We start from the raw sequence: 22,582 nt of genomic DNA on the forward strand, positions 1-22,582 counted from the left end.
TGGAGAGATACACAGACACAAGCTCTGTGAAACTACACAGAGTGACTCCCCCTCTCTGTTCCCAATCCTGGAAACAAAAAGAACTTTCCTATTCTCCCAGAGGGAATGCAAAATCAGGCTAGCAAATCCAACACACACAGATCTCCCCGATCTCTTCCTCCCACCAATTCCCTGGTGAGTACAGATTCAATTTCCCTGAAGTAAAGAAAAACTCCAACAGGTCTTAAAAGAAAGCTTTATATAAAAAGAAAGAAAGAAAAAATACATACAAATGTTCTCTCTGTATTAAGGTGACACAATACAGGGCAATTGCTTAAAAGAATATTGAATAAACAGCCTTATTCAAAAAGAATACAAATCAAAGCACTCCAGCACTTATATTCATGCAAATACCAAAGAAAAGAAACCATATAACTTACTATCTGATCTCTTTGTCCTTACACTTAGAAACAGAAGACTAGAAAGTAGAAACTACTCCTCCAAAGCTCAGAGAAAGCAGGCAGACAGAAAACAAAAACCTCAGACACAAACTTCCCTCCACCCAAAGTTGAAAAAATCCGGTTTCCTGATTGGTTCTCTGGTCAGGTGCTTCAGGTGAAAGAGACATTAACCCTTAGCTATCTGTTTATGACAGGGGGGTTAGATGGGTCTGGGGTTTGGGGGGGCAGTCGGGACAGGCAGCAATTGGATAGGCATGGGAGTGCCAGGGGTTTGTCAGGGGACAGGCAGCGGGTGTGGTTCTGGGGGGAAGTTGGGGGGGGGTCTCAAGAGAGGGCAGTTGGGGACAAGGAGAAGGGAGGCTTAGATAGGGGGTGGGATCCTAGGGGGCAGTTAGGGGTAGGGGTCCTGTGGGGGGCAATCAGAGGACAAGGAGCAGCAGTGCTTAGATAGGAGGTGGGGTCCTGGGGGGGCAGTTAGGGGCAGGGGTCCTGTGGGGGGCATTCAGGGGACAAGGACCAGCAGTGCTTAGATAGAGGGTGGGTTCCTGGGGGGCAGTTGGGGCAGGGGTCCTGGGAGGGGGAAATCAGGGGACAAGGACCAGCAGCGCTTAGATAGGGGGTGAGGTCCTGGGGGGCAGTTAGGGGCAGGGCTCCCGGGAGGGGGCAATCAGGGGACAAGGACCAGCAGTGCTTAGATAGGGGTGGGGTCCTGGGGGGCAGCTGGGGGCAGGGGTCCCAGGAGGGGGTGATCAGGGAGCAGGGGGGGAGTTGGATAGGCTGGGGTTTCTGTGAGGGGCAGTCGGAGGGAGTGGATGGTGGCAGGGTGGGGCGACCCTCCTTCCCCATGGAGTGTCCTGTTTTCTGAATGTTAAAATATGGTCTCCCTACCATTCACAGTGCAAATCTCCACTCACAGCATGGTACTGCATGAGGTCCCCCTCCTTCCTTTCCACTTGGTAGTGGCCAAGGGAATGCTGGGAAATGTAGTTCTTTCCCTGCTCCAGGGCTGGCTCTATAGGCAGGGAGCTAACCAAGGAACTACAGCTCCCAGAGCCCCTTGTTGGTTCTCAGCTCCCATGCCGCCCCTGCAAATGGGCTGCCCCAAGCAGGTGCTTGCTTTGCGGGTGCCTAGAGCTGCCCCTGCCCATCCTGCCTCCCTCTAGGGGTCCCCGTCCTCTGCTCCACTGGGATCTGGGGGGGTCAGGACACAGTCCGAGGGGCTGGATGGACGTGTCTACGTGGGGCCAGGAATGGGACAGAGGAGACACACACACAACTGCATGCTCAGGAGAGTTTATTCTTGTCGTGGGCTGCAGGCACTGAGGGGAAGAGAGGAAAGGGGCAGGTGTGTCACTAGAACAGAGACACCTAGGGAAGTGAGAGCTGGTCTCTCAGGGAGGGAGGGGATAGGCCCTCCATGCAGCAAAGGCATCGGAAAGCCTGGGACATTGCCTGATTATGCCCAAGGAGCCCAGTTCTTTTGCATCCCAGGTGCTGAGGTCCCCCTTCAGGTGCAGGCGAGTGACTCCCCTCGCTACAGTCCATACTTGCAAACATAGCCATTCTTCGTGTTACAGACTTGATCGTTCCAATTCTTAAAACCTAGAAGGTAAAACAGAAATCACTGGGGTGGGGGAAGGGCGAGTGGGGCCATTCCTGCCCTTACAGTGACCCCCCCATGCACCCTGCTGAGAGAAGACCCCTCCCCCAGCTCCTGGGCATGGGGCTGTGAGGATGAGGAGGCTGGAGATGAAGCCCCATGTACCTCAGACAGGGACAGGCTCCTTCGCTCCCTGAGGGATGCTGTGTCAGCGGCAGACCCTCTTCTATTGTGCTGGAATATGTCTGATGAGAGCACGAGGGGGCCTCTTGGTGCTAGATGTGGTGCATGCACACAATGACAGACAGTCCCTGCCCCAGAGAGCACACAGTCTAAATAGACAAGAGGTGTGTAGGGAAACTGAGGCCCAGAGCAGGGAAGGTCACCCAGCAGATCAATGGCAGGTCCAGGAATAGAAGCCAGGTCTCCAGAGTCACAGCCCCATACCTGTCCACTAGACCAGGCTGCCTCTCGATCTGCGACTGCTGTTACCTCCTCTTCCTGCCAACAACCCTCAAAAGGCCAGAAAGGAGAGCACAGAGCCCTGGCTAGGTGCCCGCAGGGAGACAAGCTCAGGAAGAGAGAAGCCGGCTGGCTCTGTGCTGAATGAGCCAGCCCTACCTCCACCTCCTACACATGTGGGTTTGGGCAGGGCCCAGAGGCAGCATCTCTGCCCAGGGGACCTAGCACTACGGATTCAGGTTGATGAATTGCTGTGAATTTCACCCTCTTTCCCATTGGCAGAGCCACACAGCCCCGGGAGCGTTATTCAGAAATGGTTATGTACGTCAACTATTAGCTGTGTGTGTGATTGGTCGTGCAGGTCACATGGCATTGTTCCCGCTCCAGGATTGGATGAGTGACACTTTTATGTAGGAGACAGTGGGGGGAAAAGTCCTGCCCAGTGTGAGTTTGTGGGGGAAGGAGCAGTCGTGCCAACGCTGCTGAACACTCAGACTCAGGCGCATCGGAGGGTGGGTGAGGCCGTGTGACTAGCATGGCCCATGAAGAATGAGTCACTCATGAAATAGCTAGTGAGCTTTCCCTGTTCACCCAGCTCCGTGTCCTACTGCCAGCCAAGGGGACAAGGCCTTAAGCTCCACTCCAGCCCCCTACACCTCTCCAGCAACATGGACAGCAGGAAGCTGGCTTAATGGCCAGTTGGGGATTCCTCTTGTAGAGGGGAACCCAGCAGAGACAGCTGCCCTGCCCAGTCCTGGCCTCCCCAGCACAGGGGACAGGCTGGGGTGTGGCTGAAGCCCCTGTGCTCTGGCCATCCAAGTTGTTACTGCCACTGTCAGAGCAGCCCTGAGGCTGCTCTAAATTTTCCTGAGGCCAAAATAGTCCCCTGGCTGCCTCCAGAATCAGGGTGGCAAAAGCCACCAAGGCACCACCCAAAGAGTCCCTACATGCCACCTAGTAGGCAATAGCTCTGCTCTGGTCTTTCCCTTTAACTGATCATCTGGGACCAAATGTACTGGATGGCCTGCTTCTGACTAGGGCTGAACCTCAAACTGGGACACATGGGGAGAAATTTTCGGATGAGATCAGGGGAGAGAGAGCGGCAGTGTGAGCTGAGCAAGTGAGACAGGGTGTCAGGACAGGAGGCCATGCCTGCAGAGGGAGCCTGGAGTGTGTGGCCATGGTCCTGTCTTGGCCCCTTGGTTGGTGCATGTGTGTTTCAACTGTCTGCTTACCCTTGTAGCTCACCAGCTTGCCTGTGTTTTTCACCAGCTCAATGCAGTCCTCATTGTCGTTCAGGTTATATGGTTCTCCAGCATTCCAGCTACTGAAGCGATACAGGGAGCCATCTGTCCACTTCCAGCGTCTGTTCTGCAGAGACGGGAGAAAGGTCATGGGGTCCCGGGAAGAAGAGACCTTGGTGACAAGGCACCATAAAAACACCTAAACCCAACACAGAAGTGCCCCACTCAGGCAGTGGGAGAGTCGGGGAAGGGCCGTGGGGCAGTTGGTGGGGAGAGGCCAGCTCAGGGGGACGGGACCTGGAGTCGCTGATCTAATAGTAACACTTAGCACATGAATTTCACCATCTCCCTTCCAAGCCCTTTGCCTGAATTAACTACTTATCTCATGATGGAGCAGAGTCACTCTGGAGTGTGTTCTAGTCCCTAAACCCCATGGGCATGGCCCCCCGGGGGGCACTGGTGGGTTCTCATCCTGTGTAAGCAAAATAAAAGTGCATCTGTGATGGAGCTGCTGGATGGATCAGTGAATGGGACACGGGGCCTTTTTCCCTCCAGTGGGCTCAGCGTCAGTCTGATCCCAGTTAGCAGGACTGGGAAGCTCAGTAGAATCAGAGAAGGGGACATGGGGCATCTCACCTCTAGGGGTGCTGGCTCTGGCCTGGCCTCAGCTCATGGGGGGACTAGCTGGCTTTGGGGTTAGAGAACTAGTGCCCATCCATTGCCAGGCCTAGGGGAGCTCGAGGCCTGAGGACACTAGAGAACGGGATACAGAGCCTCTCACATCTATCGCTCTGGGTCCAGTCTAGTCTCAGGTCTGGGGCGGGGGATCCAGGGGCCGAGTCTGTATGTGCTATTCAGGGAGCCTCCTGACCCCAGCACCTCCCTGTGCAGGGGGGAGGGAAAGGAAACTGATGGAGACAAAGCTTCAGATGGAGCTTGATAGGTTTACAAAGGGGGTGGTGTGATGGGGTTGCCGGCCATAGCACGGGCTGGACTCAGTGACCCCAGAGGTTCTTTCTAGTTCTGTGATCATAATGGCTCCTTCCCCCTCTGGGGCCCCTTCCCAGCCTGTGACTGCTCCCCTTCATCTCCCTGCCGTAAGGAGCTGGGGGCTCTCCTAAGGAGAACCAGGCAAGGACGGGATCCCCAAGCTGAGGGAGTGACCAGCAGTGTCTGGGGCAGTGCATAGGTCACTGGGGAGCAGAGGCTCAAGGCTTGGGCAGGAAAAAGTTACTAGAAAACTTGTTTAGAGTGGAGTGGAGACGGGATGTGGGGTGCAGGGGGAGGACACGGCACATTGCATGAGCTGGCAGGGGGAAGGGAGACGGGCGGTAACTGGAGAGGCTGGTGCAGGTCAACGGTCAGTTTGATGATGGGGAGAGCAAGGCCTGGCTATATTTAGAAGGGAAAAGCCAAGGGGGAGTCAGAGCTGATGCCAGGATGGAGACGGAAGGGGTGTGGGAGGGCAGGGGTTAAAGGTGGAGTGCAGATGGGAGACCCTGGGAGTGGGGAAAGGAGATCCTGGCAGCAGTGGTGTAGCCAGGTTTTCAGTGTAGGGGGAGCAAACAGAAAAAAGGCGCCCTCCCTTGGCTCCACCTCTGGCCACGCCCCCTTGGCTCCTCCTCTGGCCACGCCCCCCGACCGGACCCCCCGCTCACCTTCCGTCCTGCGCTGCCGCCTGTCCCCAGCCTGCTCCCAGCACTATGTGCGCGCCATGTGGGGCTCGCCAGCCAGGCGGCCTTAAAGGCACAGGGGCCCTTTCGCCTTCCCCCACCCGCCGCTTTAGCAAGGGGCGGGCAGCACTTGGCCGTCGAGCCCTGAGCCGAGGAACCGGCCCCCTCGCTCCTCCGGTCACGTCTGCTGCCCCCGCATGGCTCCTCCGGCCGTGCTACACCGTTTCCGTGCCTGCTGCCCTGAGGGGAAGTGGCTGCTTCCACTTCTGCAGCCTCCCCACCCCACCTCTGCAGGGGTACATAATGGGGCCATTGGTGGTGTCACCAAACCCCTCCAGCCCCTGCCGACTAACCCACCCCACCCCTGCGATCCCTGAGAAAAGCCTCGTACCTCAGCCTCTGACCAGGACACCTTTTCGGGGAAGAACGCATAGCAGTGGCCTTGGTAGAGGAGCCATTCAGGGGGACAGGACGTGGCCCCTATTCCTGATCCGAGAGAGGGGATGGGAAGGGAAGAGAGAACAGTGCGGTGAGAGACTGTTTCAGAGAAGAGAATCGGAGCAGAACTGCCGGCTGTCATCCTTCCAGCTTCTCCAGATCTCCCCAAATCCTGTGAACATTTGCCCTCTGTCAAAATGGCCACTATCTCCTATGACTTTCAATGGGGCTGAAGCCAGTCAGTTAAACCAGCTGCCACTTCCTTGCCCCTTTGTCCATGGCCATGCGGCTGTCCTACTGAAAATTACCATTGTCTTCTCTCCAAGGGGGCAGGAACTGGGCTGTCTTCAAGGAAGGTGATCTGTGCAGGAGCACTGGGGAACCTGACAGGGAGGTGGAACAGGGGGTTGAGTCAGAGGACAGAGGAGACTGTGGGGTGAGGATGGAGAGTACTGGGTGTCATGGGGACCCCACATACTGATTTGCCCACCTAATGAGGAGGGTTTTGAACTAGGTTCAAAAGGGGCGGGTGACAAAATCCCACTGGTGACCTTAGTGGAAGGCTAAATGTTGGCGGGGGAGGGGGTAAGGAAAATTACAGTGGGGTCATAGGAGCAACAAGAGGGATAACAGTGCAGGAATCTGCTGTACGTCTCTGATGTCTCTACACAAATTCAAGGTGTATGGGGAATACATGGAAGAACTGGAAGTATTAGTATAGAAGCTACATTATGACTTAATTGGTATCAAAGAGACTTGGTGGGATAAATCTCCTGACTGGAATGTTGGTAGGGAGAGGTATAGCTTGTGCAGGAGTGACAGGCAGAGTAAAAAGGAAGAGGTATTGCGTTAGACATCAAGAATGTTCACTTGTTCTGAGGTTCAGTAGGTGAGAGGCAGAGCAACTGAAAGTCTCTGGATAAAGATAAAAGGGGAAAAAAGAAGGGTGATGTCATGGTAGGGATCTACTTGAGCCCACCACATCAGGAGAAGGATGGGGTATTTCTAGAACAAATAACAGAAATATCCAAAAGACAAGACCTAGTACTAATGGGAGGACTTCAGCTTCCCAGATATCTGCTGGGAAAACAATATGGCAAAACATAAAATGTTCAGAACATTCTTAGAATGTATTGGGGGTAACTTCTTATTTCCCAAAGTGGAGAACGTAAATAGGGGAAAAGCCACATTAGACTTAATTCTGACTAACAGAGAGGAGTTGGTTGTGAATCTGAAGTTTGAAGATAACTGGGTGAAAGTGACTGTGAAATGAAAGATTTCATGATTCTGAGGAAGAGTAGGAATTACAGCAGCAGAATAAACACAATGGACTTCAAAGAAGCTGTCTTAACAAACTCAGAGAACTGGTCAGTAAGGTCCCATCAGAAGAAAATCTAAGGGAAAAAGGAGCTCAGCGAAGCTGGCAGTGTCTCAAAGAGACACTGTTAAAGACACAACAGCACGCTAGTCTGATGCAAAGGAGAGATGGGAAGAATAATAAGAGGCCAGTGAGAGGCCATCAGGAGCTCTTCAATTGCCTGAAAATCAGAAAGGAATCCTATAGAAAGTGAAAACATGGACGAATTGCAAAGGAGGGGCACAACAGAATAACACAAAACTGTACAAACAAAATCAGAAAGACACAAAGGCACAAAATGATGACACCTAGCAAGGAGTCTAAAAGGCAGTAAGAAGAGTTTCTATAGATACATTGGGAGCCAAGAGAAAGATGAAGGCAAGTATACAGCTTAGCTGGGAATTAGAGCTAATAACCGATGGCATCAAGAAGGCAAAGGTGCTGAATGTCTATTTTGCTTCAATCTTCATTAAAAGGGAATGTAACTCTTCTGCCAGGTGGAACCAGCAGCAACAAGGGCCAGCTTCAGTATCTAGTCGTTGCTTTTCAACAATACAACACAAAACCAGCTCAAGCCCCCACCCAGTGACCTGGGACAATAACACACCACCCCAGGTGCCTCTAAGAGGCAATACTTCCCATCTTGCAAGCACGGAGTCTGAGTGGAGCAAAAACTTTTAATAAAAGGAGGGGAGTAACTCAGCATTAATTTGGAAAACACCGCAACTAGGGCTCATAAACACAAACCATGATCAAAAGACCCACCCCAAGTAAGTTGAGCAGTGTCCTTTTCCCCTCAGGGTTTTAAGTCCAGCAACCCAAAAGTCCTTTTAATGTGCCCGTCTCTTTTCTGTATCCTATTCATGAGTGCTGTCCTTGCCCAGTGCAACTCCAGAGTTCAGAGGTTCATTCACAAAGTTCACCTCCCGCTCTGTGTGGAAGGCAGTGTGGGGTGGGGTACTGAGGCACCTTACACAATGCACTGATCAGGCACTTGCTCGTTGCCCCAATGGCTGATTGCCAACCTTTGCTGGGCTCTGCTCTGGCCCTTTCCACCAGCTTCTCTGCTGGCTGCTTGCCACATCTCTCCACCAGCTGCCCTCTTGTCAAGATGTCTTCAGTGCTCTCCCACACTTTGCAAAGCTCTCAATGATTTCAGCTGTTAGTGGTGGAGCCTCACTGCTGGTGCACCCTGGGCAGTTTCTTGCAATAGAGACACTGTCCCAAAGTAAGTCTAATACTTAAATTTAGGTGTCAGTGATTTCAGCTCTGCAGCATGTAACAAGACTTTCAAGTGAGATTAAATTAGCTCTTTTATTATACCATGGAGAGAGGAAGAATCAAATGGCATCTAGGAGCCTTCACCACACCACACCACACCACACCACACCACACCACACCCCACCCCCTAACTCACCAGGTATAAATAATACCTGTCCCTTCTCTCTTTCTCTCAACTCCTTTTGGCACTCATGTTCCCTGCCTAGCAAGTGCTTTTTAGTTGAGAGTGAGTCCCTCCACTGGGGTTTGCCCGGTACAGTTCTGCTGCTTTTGATTCACACAACATGAATAGCAACCCTTTGTTACTCCTGCGCCAATAACAAGGAGACTGGGGATCGAACACTAGCCACAAGTGATCATTTGGGCAAGCAGTCTCATCATGCTGAGCACCTAGGCAGGGGGTGTGTGTCCATGCAAACGAGATCAGATACTGAAGTCTTTTTCTGCAGTTCACCACTAGATGTCAGGGGAGAGCTCATCTAGACTCTGTTTACAGGAAATTGCAACCAGGTACTTAACATAATTAATATCAAAAATAGGGAAGGAATGCAAGCCATAATAGGGAAAGAACAGGTTAAAGAATGTTTAGATCATTTATATGTTGCTCAGAGGCAGAACCTGATGAAATTTATCCTAAGATACATAAGGGACTAGCTAAAGCAATCTTGGAACCATTAGTGATAATCTTCGAGAACTCATGGAGGATGGGTGAAGTCCCAGAGAACTGGAGAAGGGCAAACATAGTACCTGTCTTTAAAAAGGGGAACAAAGAAGATCTGGGAAATTATAGACCTATAGCCTAACTTCGATACCTGGAAAGAGACTGGAACAAATTATGAAACAGTCAATTTATAAAAAGAACAAGAGTACTTGTGGCACCTTAGAGACTAACAAATTTATTTGAGCATAAGCTTTCGTGGGCTACAGCCCACTTCATTGGATACATAGACTGGAACATACAGCAAGAAGATATTTATACACACAGAGAACATGAAAAGGTGGAAGTACCCATACCGTCTGTAAGAGGCCAATCAATTGAGAAGAGTAGTAGCAGCAGCAGAAAAAACAACAACTTTTGAAGTGATAAGTGAGATGACTCATAGAAGTGTGAGGATACTTAACATGGGGAAATAGATTCAATTAGTGTAATGACCCAACCATTCCGTCTCTGTTCAAACCTAAGTTAATTGTATCTAATTTGCATATTAATTCGAGTTCAGCGGTCTCTCTTTGGAGTCTGTTTTTGAAGTTTTTTTGTTGAAAAATTGCCACCTTCAAGTCTGTCACTGAATGGTTAGAGAGGTTGAAGTGTTCTCCCACTGGTTTTTGAATGTTATGATTCCTGATGTCAGATTTGTGTCCATTTATTCTTTTGCACAGAGACTGTCCGGTTTGGCCATATACATTGGCTGTAGACTTGGAAGGGGAGGAGGGAAGAGTCTGGATTATCCCAAAGCAGAAGGGTCAAGTTTACGAAGAGGTGCCATTTTGAGTCCAATGAAAAGAGATAGCTGTCACTTGTTTGGGATGTTATTGGCACATTCTGTTCCCTGGTTGGGATGCCTCCCCCTCACCCGGTGGGGAAAGTCCCCCTCTAAGCCTCGTCAGGAGACAGAGGCAGGGCCGGTGCAAGGATATTTTGCACCCTAGGCAAAACTTCCACCTTGTGCCCTCTGCCTCCCCCCATAACATTGGTTCATTGAGGGGCAAATCCCAACGAGCCTTTATAGACCCCAGAGGCCAGCTATGCCCACGGCTGCTCCCCAGACCAGGTTCCCCCTTCCCCACCCCTGAACTCCCCTGGGGGGTGCACAGCCCCCCCGTGACCCCTCCCCACCCCACCTCGCCCCACCCCAGCGGCCCCCACCCTGAGTCCACTCCCTGGCTTTGCTGGGCTTGGGCCGCTGCAGCAGCTCGGCAGGGAGGAGCTGCTTTCTAGAGGCTCCTGTAGCAGATGCCCCTGTGCACCACCCCCCCGGCTCTCCTCTCGCCATGCTCGGGCTCTGCGACTCCCGGGTGTGTGAGCTGCTGCTGCCCCTCCCGGAGCAGGCTCAGGGCCCTGTGCCCCGGGGGCGGCTCTCATGCTGAGGATCCACAGAGCCCAAGTGTGGTGAGGAAGGAGCCAGGGGGCGCATGGGGGCCTCTGCCCGCATGCATCTGCTGCAGCCTGCAGGAGCCCCCTGGGGAGGCACCAGCTGCTGCCTGGGCAGGAGGGGCGGGGGGCATGGTGCTCCTCATTAGTGGCACCACCACTGCCTTTGTAGGGCTCCGGTTCCCCTGCACCGCGCCAGCTCCTCCATGGCTGGGGCTTGCCGCTCCTGCAAACCAACGGCAGCTTGAGCTTGCAGCCCAGTGGGGGCGGGGCAGAGGGACAAGGCAGAAAGAATGACAAGACGCCCGGCCGCCTCACGGTGGCAGAAAGTCACAGTTCCCTGCAGAGACCGCTGTACCCTCTCCCTCACACAGAATGGACGTGCAGGAGGTACCGAATTAAAAGCACTAAACTTGAGAATAAAAAATGTCAGTCACAGGTTTTTTAATATGCCCTTAAATTTGTCAGACATTTATTTTCAAAAACTTTGTAGTAAGGGTGAGTCAGCTGTCTTGCTGAATACAACATTCAATATTATGGAATACATGATGCAGCTCTTCTCTGTTTTACATTTTCTTAATCAGTATTTCTAAGCTGATTTTATATTTAAAATGTACTCTTAAGCCTTCATAAAGTTTACTGCATATTAAAGATTACTGCATATTTAACTCACTGAAACAGACATTATTTTAAATTAATCAGTCACAGAGGTTTAGTGTGTTCATAACAATGTTCATTGCTTTTAGAAAAAGGAAAAACTAATTTACTGTGTGTGATCTCCATAACAAAACACATGTTTATGAAATTTCACCAACTTCAAAAAATATGTTTCCAAAGATTTTAGGCATAACAAAGGATTGCGTATTTTACTAAGGTACTGATTTTGCTTTAAACTATTTCATCAGATAGTCAGAAGTAAAGAAAGGGAAACTCTGCCCAGCTATCTGGAAGTAAAGGGCTGTTGTCCCTTTAAGGGCTCTCTTCAGTGGGAATGGTGGGGGCGTGGTGAAGGGAGAAATGGATGGACAGAAAGGACAGGAAGACTTTGGAAGTAAGTTTTTTTTACTATAGTAATTAAAATGTGTATTTTAGATATGGGGGGCTCTTTTGAAGAATTTATTTAAAAAACCATATGTCTGACGATCCCAGCATTTAAGGCTAAAGATGATTGTGCATCTAAAAATCTGTGCAAGGATTTTTTAGAGATGTGATTTTATAATCTTCACCAACTCACTAATGAAATATTTTTAAAGCAAATTTTAAAGTAAGGTCCTGTAGACTGACATGTTCTGAGTAAATATTACAGTCATGCACAACTGGTTTTGTCAGGTTTCAAAGTAGCAGCCGTGTTAGTCTGTATCTGCAAAAAAAAAAAACAAGAGTATTTGTGGCCCCTTAGAGACTAACACATTTATTTGAGCATAAGCTTTCCTGGGCTACAGCCCACTTCATTGGGTGCATGCAGTGGAAAATACAGTGGGAAGATATATATACTCAGAGAACATGAAACAATGGGTGTTACTGTTAGGTAATAAAGCAAGTCCTCACTCACCTCTCCAACACCCGAGGTTGTGCGGAGTTGGAATATGGGCCCACAATTCTGTCAGAGACCAGACACAAATGCGTTGATCAACGGGCACACACTACCCCAAAAGCTTTAGAATAAGTGTGGCCCCTTTATTAGGGGTGGGCATCAATATTTATACACAGAAGTAAACAAAGTGATTAACAAAAGATAATGGTCATGCATAATCAATCAAGATTTTACAGGAAGAGCAAGTTTAACAAGTAAATGCATAGAGATAAAGGCTAATGGCTACTTGAGGAAGGGGGTGTCATGAGTAGTTTGCAGGTCAGTGCTTTGTTCAAAAAAGGTTCAGAAAGGATTATGCAGAGACGGCCAGTCTGGGTGTTTTTTTGGCTCCAAAGTTCACCAAAAGTTTAGACCCAACATTCCTCCATTTGTAGCTTTGAGATAACTATTAATCAAAAAGCTACACCCTATTTCAAGATCTCAAGGGCCGCTTGGCAATTTCAGCCTGGGCCAATTCGAAGAGAGTAAGGCTTTTAGCTGAAGTGGGAAAAGAATAAACTGACTTACATGAGTTTATGAGGGAGGGGACACACTGAATACAGCAACACAGTATTATAAGGACTACCATGGCCCCAACAACACCCACCAAGAGGTTTTTAACCCACCCAAATCCGGGCAGCCAATTCCATAAGGCTCCCCACCAATCATAAGGTGGCTGGCCAGAGGAGTAGTTTTTAGCCATTTCCCTTAGGTGTTTGGTACGTTGAAAAGTGTCAGAGTAGGTGTCATTTACAAAAACACAGCATTCTTCATTTATGAGGGCGCAAGTTCCTCCCTGGGCTGCTAACATCATATCTAAAGCCATTCTGTTTTGCAAAGCCAACTGGCGCAGCTGGGACATTTCCCCGGCCTGGTTCTCAAATAGGGTTGCAGTTTCATTGGTCAAAGATTCTAATAGTCCCTGTAGATGGATGATAGCACCCTTCAAGCTAGTGTGACCAGCCCACCGCTGCCAGGACAAACCATCACGGAGATTAATATCTCTGTCAGTTTCACGGATGTTACGAACGTGGGGAAAATGAGGGGGGGTGAGGGAGATCCGAGAAGGCGGTGCTAGCCATGCCAAATAACATGACCCTGCCCAATCAGGGGAGAGGAAATAATAAGCCTTGGGCCCGCACACCCAGTATGTTCCATATAATGCGTTTTGGGTATTCCATTTCTCAAAGTAGGAGGTAACCCACCGCCCGTTGTACCACTGTTCCCCTGGTAACGCAGAGGGGTCGTTGTGTGAACTGCAGAGGCACAATTTGGTAGTGTTGTCCTCAAAGGGCAGTGTAGTACTGCTTGAGCAGTTGTAGAAGGCAATTGTGTATCCTTTAACAATTAGTTGGACACCCTCGAGCTCTGAGCAGGGCTTTTTAAAAACTGACTCTGAAAACCTGCCCCTCCATGAAAAAGTTGAAAAGGTTGGATCGGGGTGAGGGATCCACATATGGGATAAGTGGGATGCGCAAGGCTTGAAGCCAAGATTTTTACTAAAGGCGGTGCCATTAAAATATATGTTGCATTTACTTGTTCCCACAAAAGTTGACCCTTTTTCTTTAACAAAACACAGTGATCCTGTTTGATTGGTTACCCTGAGATATTTGTTAATTGGCACTTCTGTTTTGTCCCATGTAAGATTGGGTTGGACTGGATCTTTTATTCTAGTCGGTGGCATCCAAGTCATATTAGCAGTGGTTAGGGGAATGGGTGTGAAGGGGAGTCCCTGTGCTGCATTTACTGGAAATTGAGTACATACCCAGCAATCACTTCTATTTCCTAAAATACGAGTTTTAACCTCATGGGAATATCTAATAAAAGCATTATCTTCATAAGCAGAAAATAAACTGAAAAAGCATAAAAAACATACAGTTGTCAGAATAAAGGGTCCTCTCATTTTTTTCGAGTTAATTTAAGTCTAATGTCTGAGAGAGGTAAGCTGGTCCACTGGTCGAAGGCAGTGTCCTCAGTGGTGACAAGAGCTGCTGGTCCGTCACTGTGGTCCACTACGGCTGGCTTGACGTGGGAGTGGTGGATCCAAGATTTGCGTCCTTCCAGGAACACTGCAGTCTGGGTTGTCAAAAGAACCTGGTGGGGTCCAGTAAACCTTGGCTGGAGGGTGTCGTCACGAACGAACTTTTTGGCCCAGACGAAGTCCCCTGGTTGGAACGGGTGGATTTGTTCCTCCAGCGGCACGGTCTGGGAAAACTGCGAGGCTTTCCAAAGGGTACGGAGGCGAGCCTGTAGGGAGAGAAACTGACACGCAGTCATATGATCCCCTCCCAATAGTGAAACATCAGCACGTGGTAGCGCCCCGCCTTTGAAAGGGGGGTGTCCATAGAGCAGTTCAAAGGGGGATAATCCCAATGCGCGGGTTGGGCGAGTACGAAGGTGAAACAGGACCAAGGGAAGTACCTGAGGCCACTTTAATCCTGTTTCCTGACAGTATTTAGCCAATGTAAACTTAAGTTCCCTATTCATACGCTCAACTTTCCCGCTAGACTGGGGGTGGTAGGGTGTATGAAAGGAGTGTGAAATGCCCAGTCCTTGTTCTAAACGGCCAAGGACATGACCAGTAAAGTGAGGTCCGCGATCTGAGTCGAGCACAAGAGGGATGCCAAAACGGGGTACAATATCTCTAAGGAGAATCTTCGCCACTGTGGCAGCAGTACAATTAGCAGTAGGAAAAGCTTCGACCCAGGAAGTCAGAGGGCAAACCAAAACAAGGAGGTGCTTTTTTCCAAAAGCCTTTGGCATATCTGCAAAATCAATTTGAAGATGTTGAAATGGAGCAGCAGGCGGAGGTCTTCCACCCTTAATTTTGTTAAGAGGTGGAGCAGGTCCATTACGCTGACATGTGCTGCATGCTTTCACTATTGATAGGCAATAGGGTTGAATGCCTGGAGCATACCAAGAGCGAGCGATAGTGTCCACGAGGGCGTGCGTGCCGTAGTGACCCCCTTTATCATGGTGCCAGCGAACTGCCACAGGGTATGTGGAGCGAGGGAGGCAGGCTCGGCCATCTGGCATAAGCCAGGTCCCTTTGACCAGAGTGGCCCCGAGGCTTTCCCATGATTTTAGTTCAGCAGCGGGTACTGGTACGGGGTGCGGTGGAGTAAAGGAGGAGGTTGCAATAGCCAATGTGGGCATGGCTAAAGGTAAGGTGGCAGCCTTCTTGGCGGAGGCGTCAGCCAGGGCATTCCCACGGGTAACGGGGCTGCTATCTTTAGTATGGGCCCGGCAGTGAACTACAGCCAGGACGGAGGGTTTTTGGAGGGCGTCCAAAAGCTTGTGGATGAGGGGGAGGTGCTGAATGGGTTTACCGGCAGCTGTCTGGAAACCTCGAAACTTCCAGAGGTGGATATGACAATGCACAACTCCAAAAGCATATTTGCTATCAGTAAAAATGGTAACGGTCTTACCAGCGGCCAACTGGCAAGCTCGGGCCAGGGCATAGAGTTCAGCGGCTTGGGCTCCCCAGTTGCCTGGCAGTGAGGCGGCCTCTTGAATGTCCCATTCAGAGGTGACAGCATAACCAGTGAAACGCTTGCCATCAACATAGAAGGAGCTTCCGTCCGAGAAGAGGATGCAATCGGGGTTGTCCAGTGGCACGTCAAACAGGTTGTCTCTTATCTGTAAGATGCTGGAAACTACTTCCACACAGTCGTGCTGGTCCTGGGGGACTGGCAGGTCAGGAAGCAAGGTAGCTGGATTAAGGGGTCCACACCTTTCAAAAATTAGGTTAGTGTCTTCTAAGAGTTCGGCCTCTAGCTGTTGCTGACGATGGGCCGAAAAGACTTGGGTTGTGCCCCTACGCAGAAGGGCTGACAAGGCATGAGAGGTCCAAACCGTGGTAAAATGACCCAGGGTTAGGCTCTTTGCCTTTGTGATCAGCAGGGCAGCTGCTGCCAGAGTCCGGGTGCAGGATGGGGTTCCCTGAGCGACAGGGTCGATTTGCTGAGAGTAAAAAGCAAGCGGGAAATGGTGGGGCCCGCTCAGCTGGGTAAGGACACCACTAGCAATTCCGCCCCTCTCGTGGACAAAAAGGTGAAAGGGTTTGCTGTAATTGGGGGGGCGGAGAGACATGGAGGAGGCCACACTGTCCTTGAGTAACTGAAAGGCTTGAATAGTGTCCGGGGACCACTGCAAAGGGTCAGGAGCAAGGTTAGCAGTGAGTCGGTGGAGCGGTTTGCTTAACTCCCCGCAGGACGGCAACCAGGGGCGACAGAAGCCAATTAATCCTAAGAAACCTCGAAGTTGTTTCTTGGTGTTCGGTAGAGGGCAGTTTTGAATAGTCTTTATGCGGGCTGGGTCCATCTGTCTTCCTTCTGGGGTTAACAGGAAGCCCAGATATCGGACCTTCTGTGAGACCCACTGAATCTTTTTAGGGTCTACCTTGTGGCCTCTGGTGTGTAGGTATAATAAAAGTGCCTTACCATCGATGCGGAGGGCAGCTTCTTCGCGATTACCTAATAGGATGTCATCTACGTATAGGACCAATGTGGATCCCTGCGGACTGGTGAAACCTTCCAAGTCGTGGCGGAGGCACTGGCTGAAAATCGTGGGGCTGTCTCTGTAGCCTTGAGGAAGTCGTTGCCAGACATAACTTTGTCCCTCCCAGGTGAAACCAAAGAGATACTGAGAGTCTGGGTGCACAGGAATGCTGAAAAAAGCTGATTTTAAGTCAATAACAGTGAACCATTCAGCATCCCAGGGGATTTGGCTGATGATAGTAGCTGGGTCAGGAACTACTGCATGAAGAGGGACCACATACTGATTAACAACTCGTAGATCCTGTACAAAGCGCCAACGAACAGGGTCTCCGTCCTTTTTAGGAGGCTTTTTGACAGGCAGTATAGGGGTGTTACAGGGAGTGCGCTGAGGGCGGACTAGCTTTTGTGCAATGAATCCCTCAATAATGGGGCGGATGCCCTCCCGGGCTTCCAGCGACAGGGGGTATTGAGGGACTGACGGGGGGGTTAAGGAAGGCTTTACCTGAATCCTTACGGGCTCTGCCGAAAGGAGCAGGCCAACATCAGTGTCAGAAATTCCCCAGAGGGTTGAAGGCAAGTCAGTGAGGTCAGGGGAGAGAGAGGGGGGTGTTTCCCAATTACCCTGAGTAGGGGCCGAATCTCCTAACACTGTCATCAATAATCCTACCCCTTCAGGAGTGCAGGTTAAAGTAGCCTCAAGCTTACAGAGTAAATCCCGGCCCATCAAAGGGATCGGACAAGCTGGGGAAAAAAGAAAACGGTGAGAAAAACATTTATCAGCATAAATAACATTCAAAGGCAAAGTGAGTCCCAGAGACTGTGGGTTGCCCTCCACCCCAGTCGCAGTTTTAACCTCAGAGGATAGCCAGGGAGAGGGGGCATGATTTAAAAGAGAGAAAGTAGCCCCAGTATCAATGAGGAAAGAGACAGGCAGTCCCTGGACTGAAAGGGTTAAACGAGGCTCTTCGCTGGGAGGAGAGAAAGTGAGAAAGGAGCCGGCTAAAGACATTAAGGAAATAAGACCATCACATTGTTTGCCTTCGCCCCCGGGGTACCGTCATTGAGGAGGCTGAGTTTGCTGCGGCTGCTGCTGTTTTCCATAGTTGATCCAGGCCTGGGGGATGGGCTGAGCTGGTGGTGCAGGGGTGTATTCCTCACTTGTGTAAGCATCTGCGGATGCAGCCAGACCTTCTGGGCGTCCCCAGGGGCATTCACGTTTAAAGTGACCAGGCTGTCCGCACTGAAAACAATTTCCTGATGGCTGGGGTCGCCAGGACCCTCTTCCCCGGGCACCCTGGAATCCCCTGCCACGGCCACGGCCTTTGCCTCGAACACCACCGTGAAAAGCTAAAGCCATCAGCTTATATTCTTCCTTTTTCTCTTTCTTTTTACTACTTTCCCTTTCTTTCTCCCAGGCAAAATCAGCTACTTCCAACACTGAAGTGACTGACTCACCTCCCCAACCAGGGCGAAACTTTAAGAAGTAATCCCTTACAGGGGGCACCGACTGATTCACAAAAAATGAAATAAGAGTAGGGTGGTCTGCTTCTCTCTCAGGATCCATCTGAGTGAACATTCGGGCCCCCTCCAATAGCCTCGACCAGAACTTTCTGGGCGGCTCATCAGATTCCTGCCGAATCTGCATGAACTTAGCCTGATTAGGCGAGCGGCGAGCCATTTCCTTGAGTCTCTCTAACAATCGCTCTCTATCTGTTCGCAGCTGAGTCAGCCTTAGCTGAGTCCAGTCTAGGGGATTCCAGCCAGCGGCCAGATCCCGCCTATCCATCCAAGTAACATTAGCTGCATTGCTATCTCCCCATGTCCTTTCTGCCATCCACAATCTACTACGTTCTTCTCCAGTCAAAACTCTACTTAACAACTGATCCACATCCGTATAAGTAGGATTATAACTTAAAAACAATCTTTCTAGAAGTTCTATGATCTTTCGGGGATTTTCCCCAAAAGACCCTGACAACTGTCCCCACTCTTTCAAATCCCATTCTAGCCATCCTTTATATTCCACAATACTAGCATGTTGCAATCGTCCATCATTGCTCATATAAGGTTGATCGTGCACCTGTAAAGGCATCTCTATAACCATACTTTTATTATTCGCAAGAGATTTGACAGAGACATCCTCTAGGCTATCCTCAGGGGGGGGGCATGCACCCTGCTGTACCTGCTTGGACCTAAGCCTAGTAACTACTCCTCCCAAGGTTGGCCCCTCCAATTCCTCCTCATCCTTCTGCACAAATTCCAATCTGGGATCCTGCAGATTCCCCTCTGCTACAAGGAGAGAGTTCCCCTGCGGAGGAATAGGGGCAGGTGCAGAGGGGACCAGCTGACGAGTCAAAACACGCCGTGGTCTACACCCTTCATCGAAATAACCTGGAGGGGGTTCACTCTCGGGAGAGTACCTGACTGCCATAATTTTTAAAGATTTCCACAGCTCTGCTGCTGTGTCCCAACAAAACCAGTAACATAACTGTCCCGGATGGTCTTTTTCGATCTGGCTCTTTACTCCTCTTAAGGCAGCCTGCTCGAAAGAGCCATACGAAGGCCACCTCATCTCCGAGTCGGCCAATACCGCGGTATACCCAGTCCAATTCCTTACACATAGTGTGTACAACTTCTTCCTAGACATTCCTGTCTGTACTGGGAGTTTCCCTTCATTCCATAACTTATTTACAATCCTCAACGGACTCTCAAGAGGCACGCTAGTCCCTTGACCCATGGTGTCTGACAGGAGCCCTCCAACTGGCGTTTACCCTGCTGTCCAATACACGACCCCTCAATATTGAATTGGCTAGGAGAAATCTCCTGTGGCGCCTTGCCAATTCATATATGAGTGGTCTGACCACTGGACAGAGGTACCGCACCAGAAGGAATCCCGGACGAGCCCCCAAATTGTTAGGTAATAAAGCAAGTCCTCACTCACCTCTCCAACACCCGAGGTTGTGCGGAGTTGGAATATGGGCCCACAATTCTGTCAGAGACCAGACACAAATGCGTTGATCAACGGGCACACACTACCCCAAAAGCTTTAGAATAAGTGTGGCCCCTTTATTAGGGGTGGGCATCAATATTTATACACAGAAGTAAACAAAGTGATTAACAAAAGATAATGGTCATGCATAATCAATCAAGATTTTACAGGAAGAGCAAGTTTAACAAGTAAATGCATAGAGATAAAGGCTAATGGCTACTTGAGGAAGGGGGTGTCATGAGTAGTTTGCAGGTCAGTGCTTTGTTCAAAAAAGGTTCAGAAAGGATTATGCAGAGACGGCCAGTCTGGGTGTTTTTTTGGCTCCAAAGTTCACCAAAAGACTGACATGTTCTGAGTAAATATTACAGTCATGCACAACTGGTTTTGTCAGGTTTCAAAGTAGCAGCCGTGTTAGTCTGTATCTGCAAAAAAAAAAAAACAAGAGTATTTGTGGCCCCTTAGAGACTAACACATTTATTTGAGCATAAGCTTTCCTGGGCTACAGCCCACTTCATTGGGTGCATGCAGTGGAAAATACAGTGGGAAGATATATATACTCAGAGAACATGAAACAATGGGTGTTACCATACACACTCTAAGGAGAGTGATCAGTTAAGGTGAGCTATTACCAGCAGGAGAGAAAAAAACTTTTTGTAGCGGATCATTTTGATTACCACTCTCGTTAGAGTGTGTATGGTAACAAGTTCTCCTGTTCTTTCTGTCAGTACATTCAGAAACTGTCAGTAGATACCTGGGGGTTGGCAAATGCCTGTTAAAGGGCTTCTTCACCCCTTGAATGGCTCTTTAGCAGTTTCAGTTTTGTGCTAATAGGTCTGGCAGGCTGGAGATTTTTTCTCTTTTAACTACTAGATCCCCTTTCCAGGAAGACTCAGAGCCTGCAGGAAGGGTCAGAACAGGGATAGGAAAACCAGTAGAGTGGACACTAAGACCCAGTGGTGCCCCAAATTTTCAGGTGCCCTACCCAGCTGCCTATGCCTGAGGACGGCCCTGGGCGCCCCCAACCACTTGCTGCCCTAAGCAACTGCCTCGGGTGCCTAGTGGTTGCACCGGCCCTGGATGGGGGCGGGTTTAGCTCCGAGCCTGTCTCTCACACTCAGCCCCAGGATGTCTCAGGGATTCCCTCTGCACTTAGAGCCAGGGGTAGCAGGAAGCTTCCTCGCCCCTTGGGCAGGTGCTGAACTGCTGGTTGGGGTCTGGATTAATGGGTTTGGTGGGGAAGGGGCTCTGGGGACCCAGCTGTGATGGCTGCTTCCACATGATGGGCATGGGGGCCCCTGACTGAAATGAATTCACTTCCCAACAAGGGAAAATAGACCCTGGGGTCTCCAGCTCCAAGGGGCCGGGCAGGGACTCACCTTCCAGCGAGGGGTTAAAGACCAGGCATCCGAGGAGGAAGAGGCTGAAGTAGGCCACTGGCCCCATCTTCTCTCTTCTCCTGTGGAGAAAACACACAAGGGAGATGTTGCATGACAGCCTGAGACAGCCCCTGGTGTGACCCGCACCCCATCCCTCGTGGGGCATTTCAGTGCTTTGGAGCTGGGGCTGTTTGCTAAAGGGCCTGGCTGGGCTGGAAGGGCCCTGAGAGGGATCCCCCAGCCCGAGGGGATGCAGCTTGGAGCCCATGTCCCTGGTTCCAAGGGGCTTCCGCCTCTAGCCCTCACTGAGCCGTGCCCCAGGGACAGAACTGGACACTCGGCAGGGAAGCCAGGTCCCAGCTCCTCAGTGGCTGGGCTCTGCAATATGCACTGCCAGGGACTCCCTGAACCAGGGATGAAGGTAGGGGGGAGCTGGAGGTCAAAAGAGACTCCAGGCCCACTCAGAGGGGGCTGGGTCCCAGGCAACAGGGTCCTGTTTACAGAGCAAAGTGGTTCTCAGAAGGGTCATTTGCCATCTCCCGCTGTCCCTCTCTCCCCAGTGCTGGGGCTGGCAGGTCCCCTCGGTAGCCACCTACATGGAACGTGGAGGGCGAGCAGAGGTGGGAGGAAGGAAGAGTTTGGAAGAGGCCCCAGTGCCACCAGGATGGAGGCCAGTCTGTGTGCACGTGGCTGGAATGCCAGCTGCAGGTGCAGCACCTCTGCAATCGTTCTCTGACTAGAGACCAGTTTAGTGTTAGAAACATGGAGTCCTCTCATGTTATCACCCAGCACCTGGTACATGAAACACCCACTGACCCCACTCCTGGGTCTTTTCCCCACTAACAGGTGTTTGAATCACACTCAGATCTCCAGCTCCGGAGAGACCGAGTGTCTGGAAAGCCAGCACTGTGTTTGGGATGGGGGGGAGGGGTGATAGTCACTGCACCTTGTGGTGGGGTTGGGATCCCTGTGACAGTATGCCTGGGAGAAGGGGGCCAATGGGAGAGCTGCCCAGCAGAGTGATGCTTCATTGGGGACTGGACACAGGAGTGGATGCCGGGCCCAGCTCTGGAGAGGTAGAGCGCTCGGCAGGGCTCTGCAGGGCGTTAGGGTACTGCATGCAGGCCTGTGCTGGGTGGGAGCAAGGGGTGAGACAGAGACGGCCCCGGATCAGGGAACCCAGTCCCCATAATGGATCAGCTGCTGCCAGCCACTCGGAGCAGGAGGAGGAAGCTGGAGGAAACCAGGGTCTCACCTGATTGTCTCTCTGCGTAGCTGCTTCGGAGCAAGGTCGGATGAAGTGCAGCCTGCATGGGACACTGATCGTGCCTGGGGTATTTATAGACCAGTCCAGGGAAGGGGGGAGGGAACCAGGTGTCAATACTGAATATGCAAATCTATGCTGATGACAGATACAGTCATTAATGGCAAGGCAAATAGAAATAAGAGGAGCCTCGACACACCCATCTGCTGAGGTGTGAGCAGGAGAAAGTGCTTGTCAGGGCTCATATAACTGATAAAATAAAAGCTGTTCCCTCCCCCATCCCCGGTCAGTGCTGAG

At 50.7% G+C, this 22,582-nt stretch overlaps 1 protein-coding gene across 1 annotated transcript; it reads right to left on the minus strand.

Annotated features, from left to right (window-relative positions):
- Window positions 1-1,617: 1,617 nt before the first annotated feature.
- On the minus strand, window positions 1,618-22,344 carry LOC115645350 (C-type lectin lectoxin-Enh2-like). The gene is given in 5 exon segments (XM_030549880.1): window positions 1,618-2,042; window positions 3,759-3,945; window positions 5,811-5,905; window positions 21,022-21,101; window positions 22,277-22,344. Coding segments are annotated over 4 exon segments (444 nt in total). The 5' UTR covers window positions 21,089-21,101; window positions 22,277-22,344; the 3' UTR covers window positions 1,618-1,947.
- Window positions 22,345-22,582: the final 238 nt, after the last annotated feature.

This window comes from Gopherus evgoodei, chromosome 1, assembly GCF_007399415.2.
Source record: "Gopherus evgoodei ecotype Sinaloan lineage chromosome 1, rGopEvg1_v1.p, whole genome shotgun sequence".
Taxonomy (NCBI): Eukaryota; Metazoa; Chordata; order Testudines; family Testudinidae; genus Gopherus; species Gopherus evgoodei.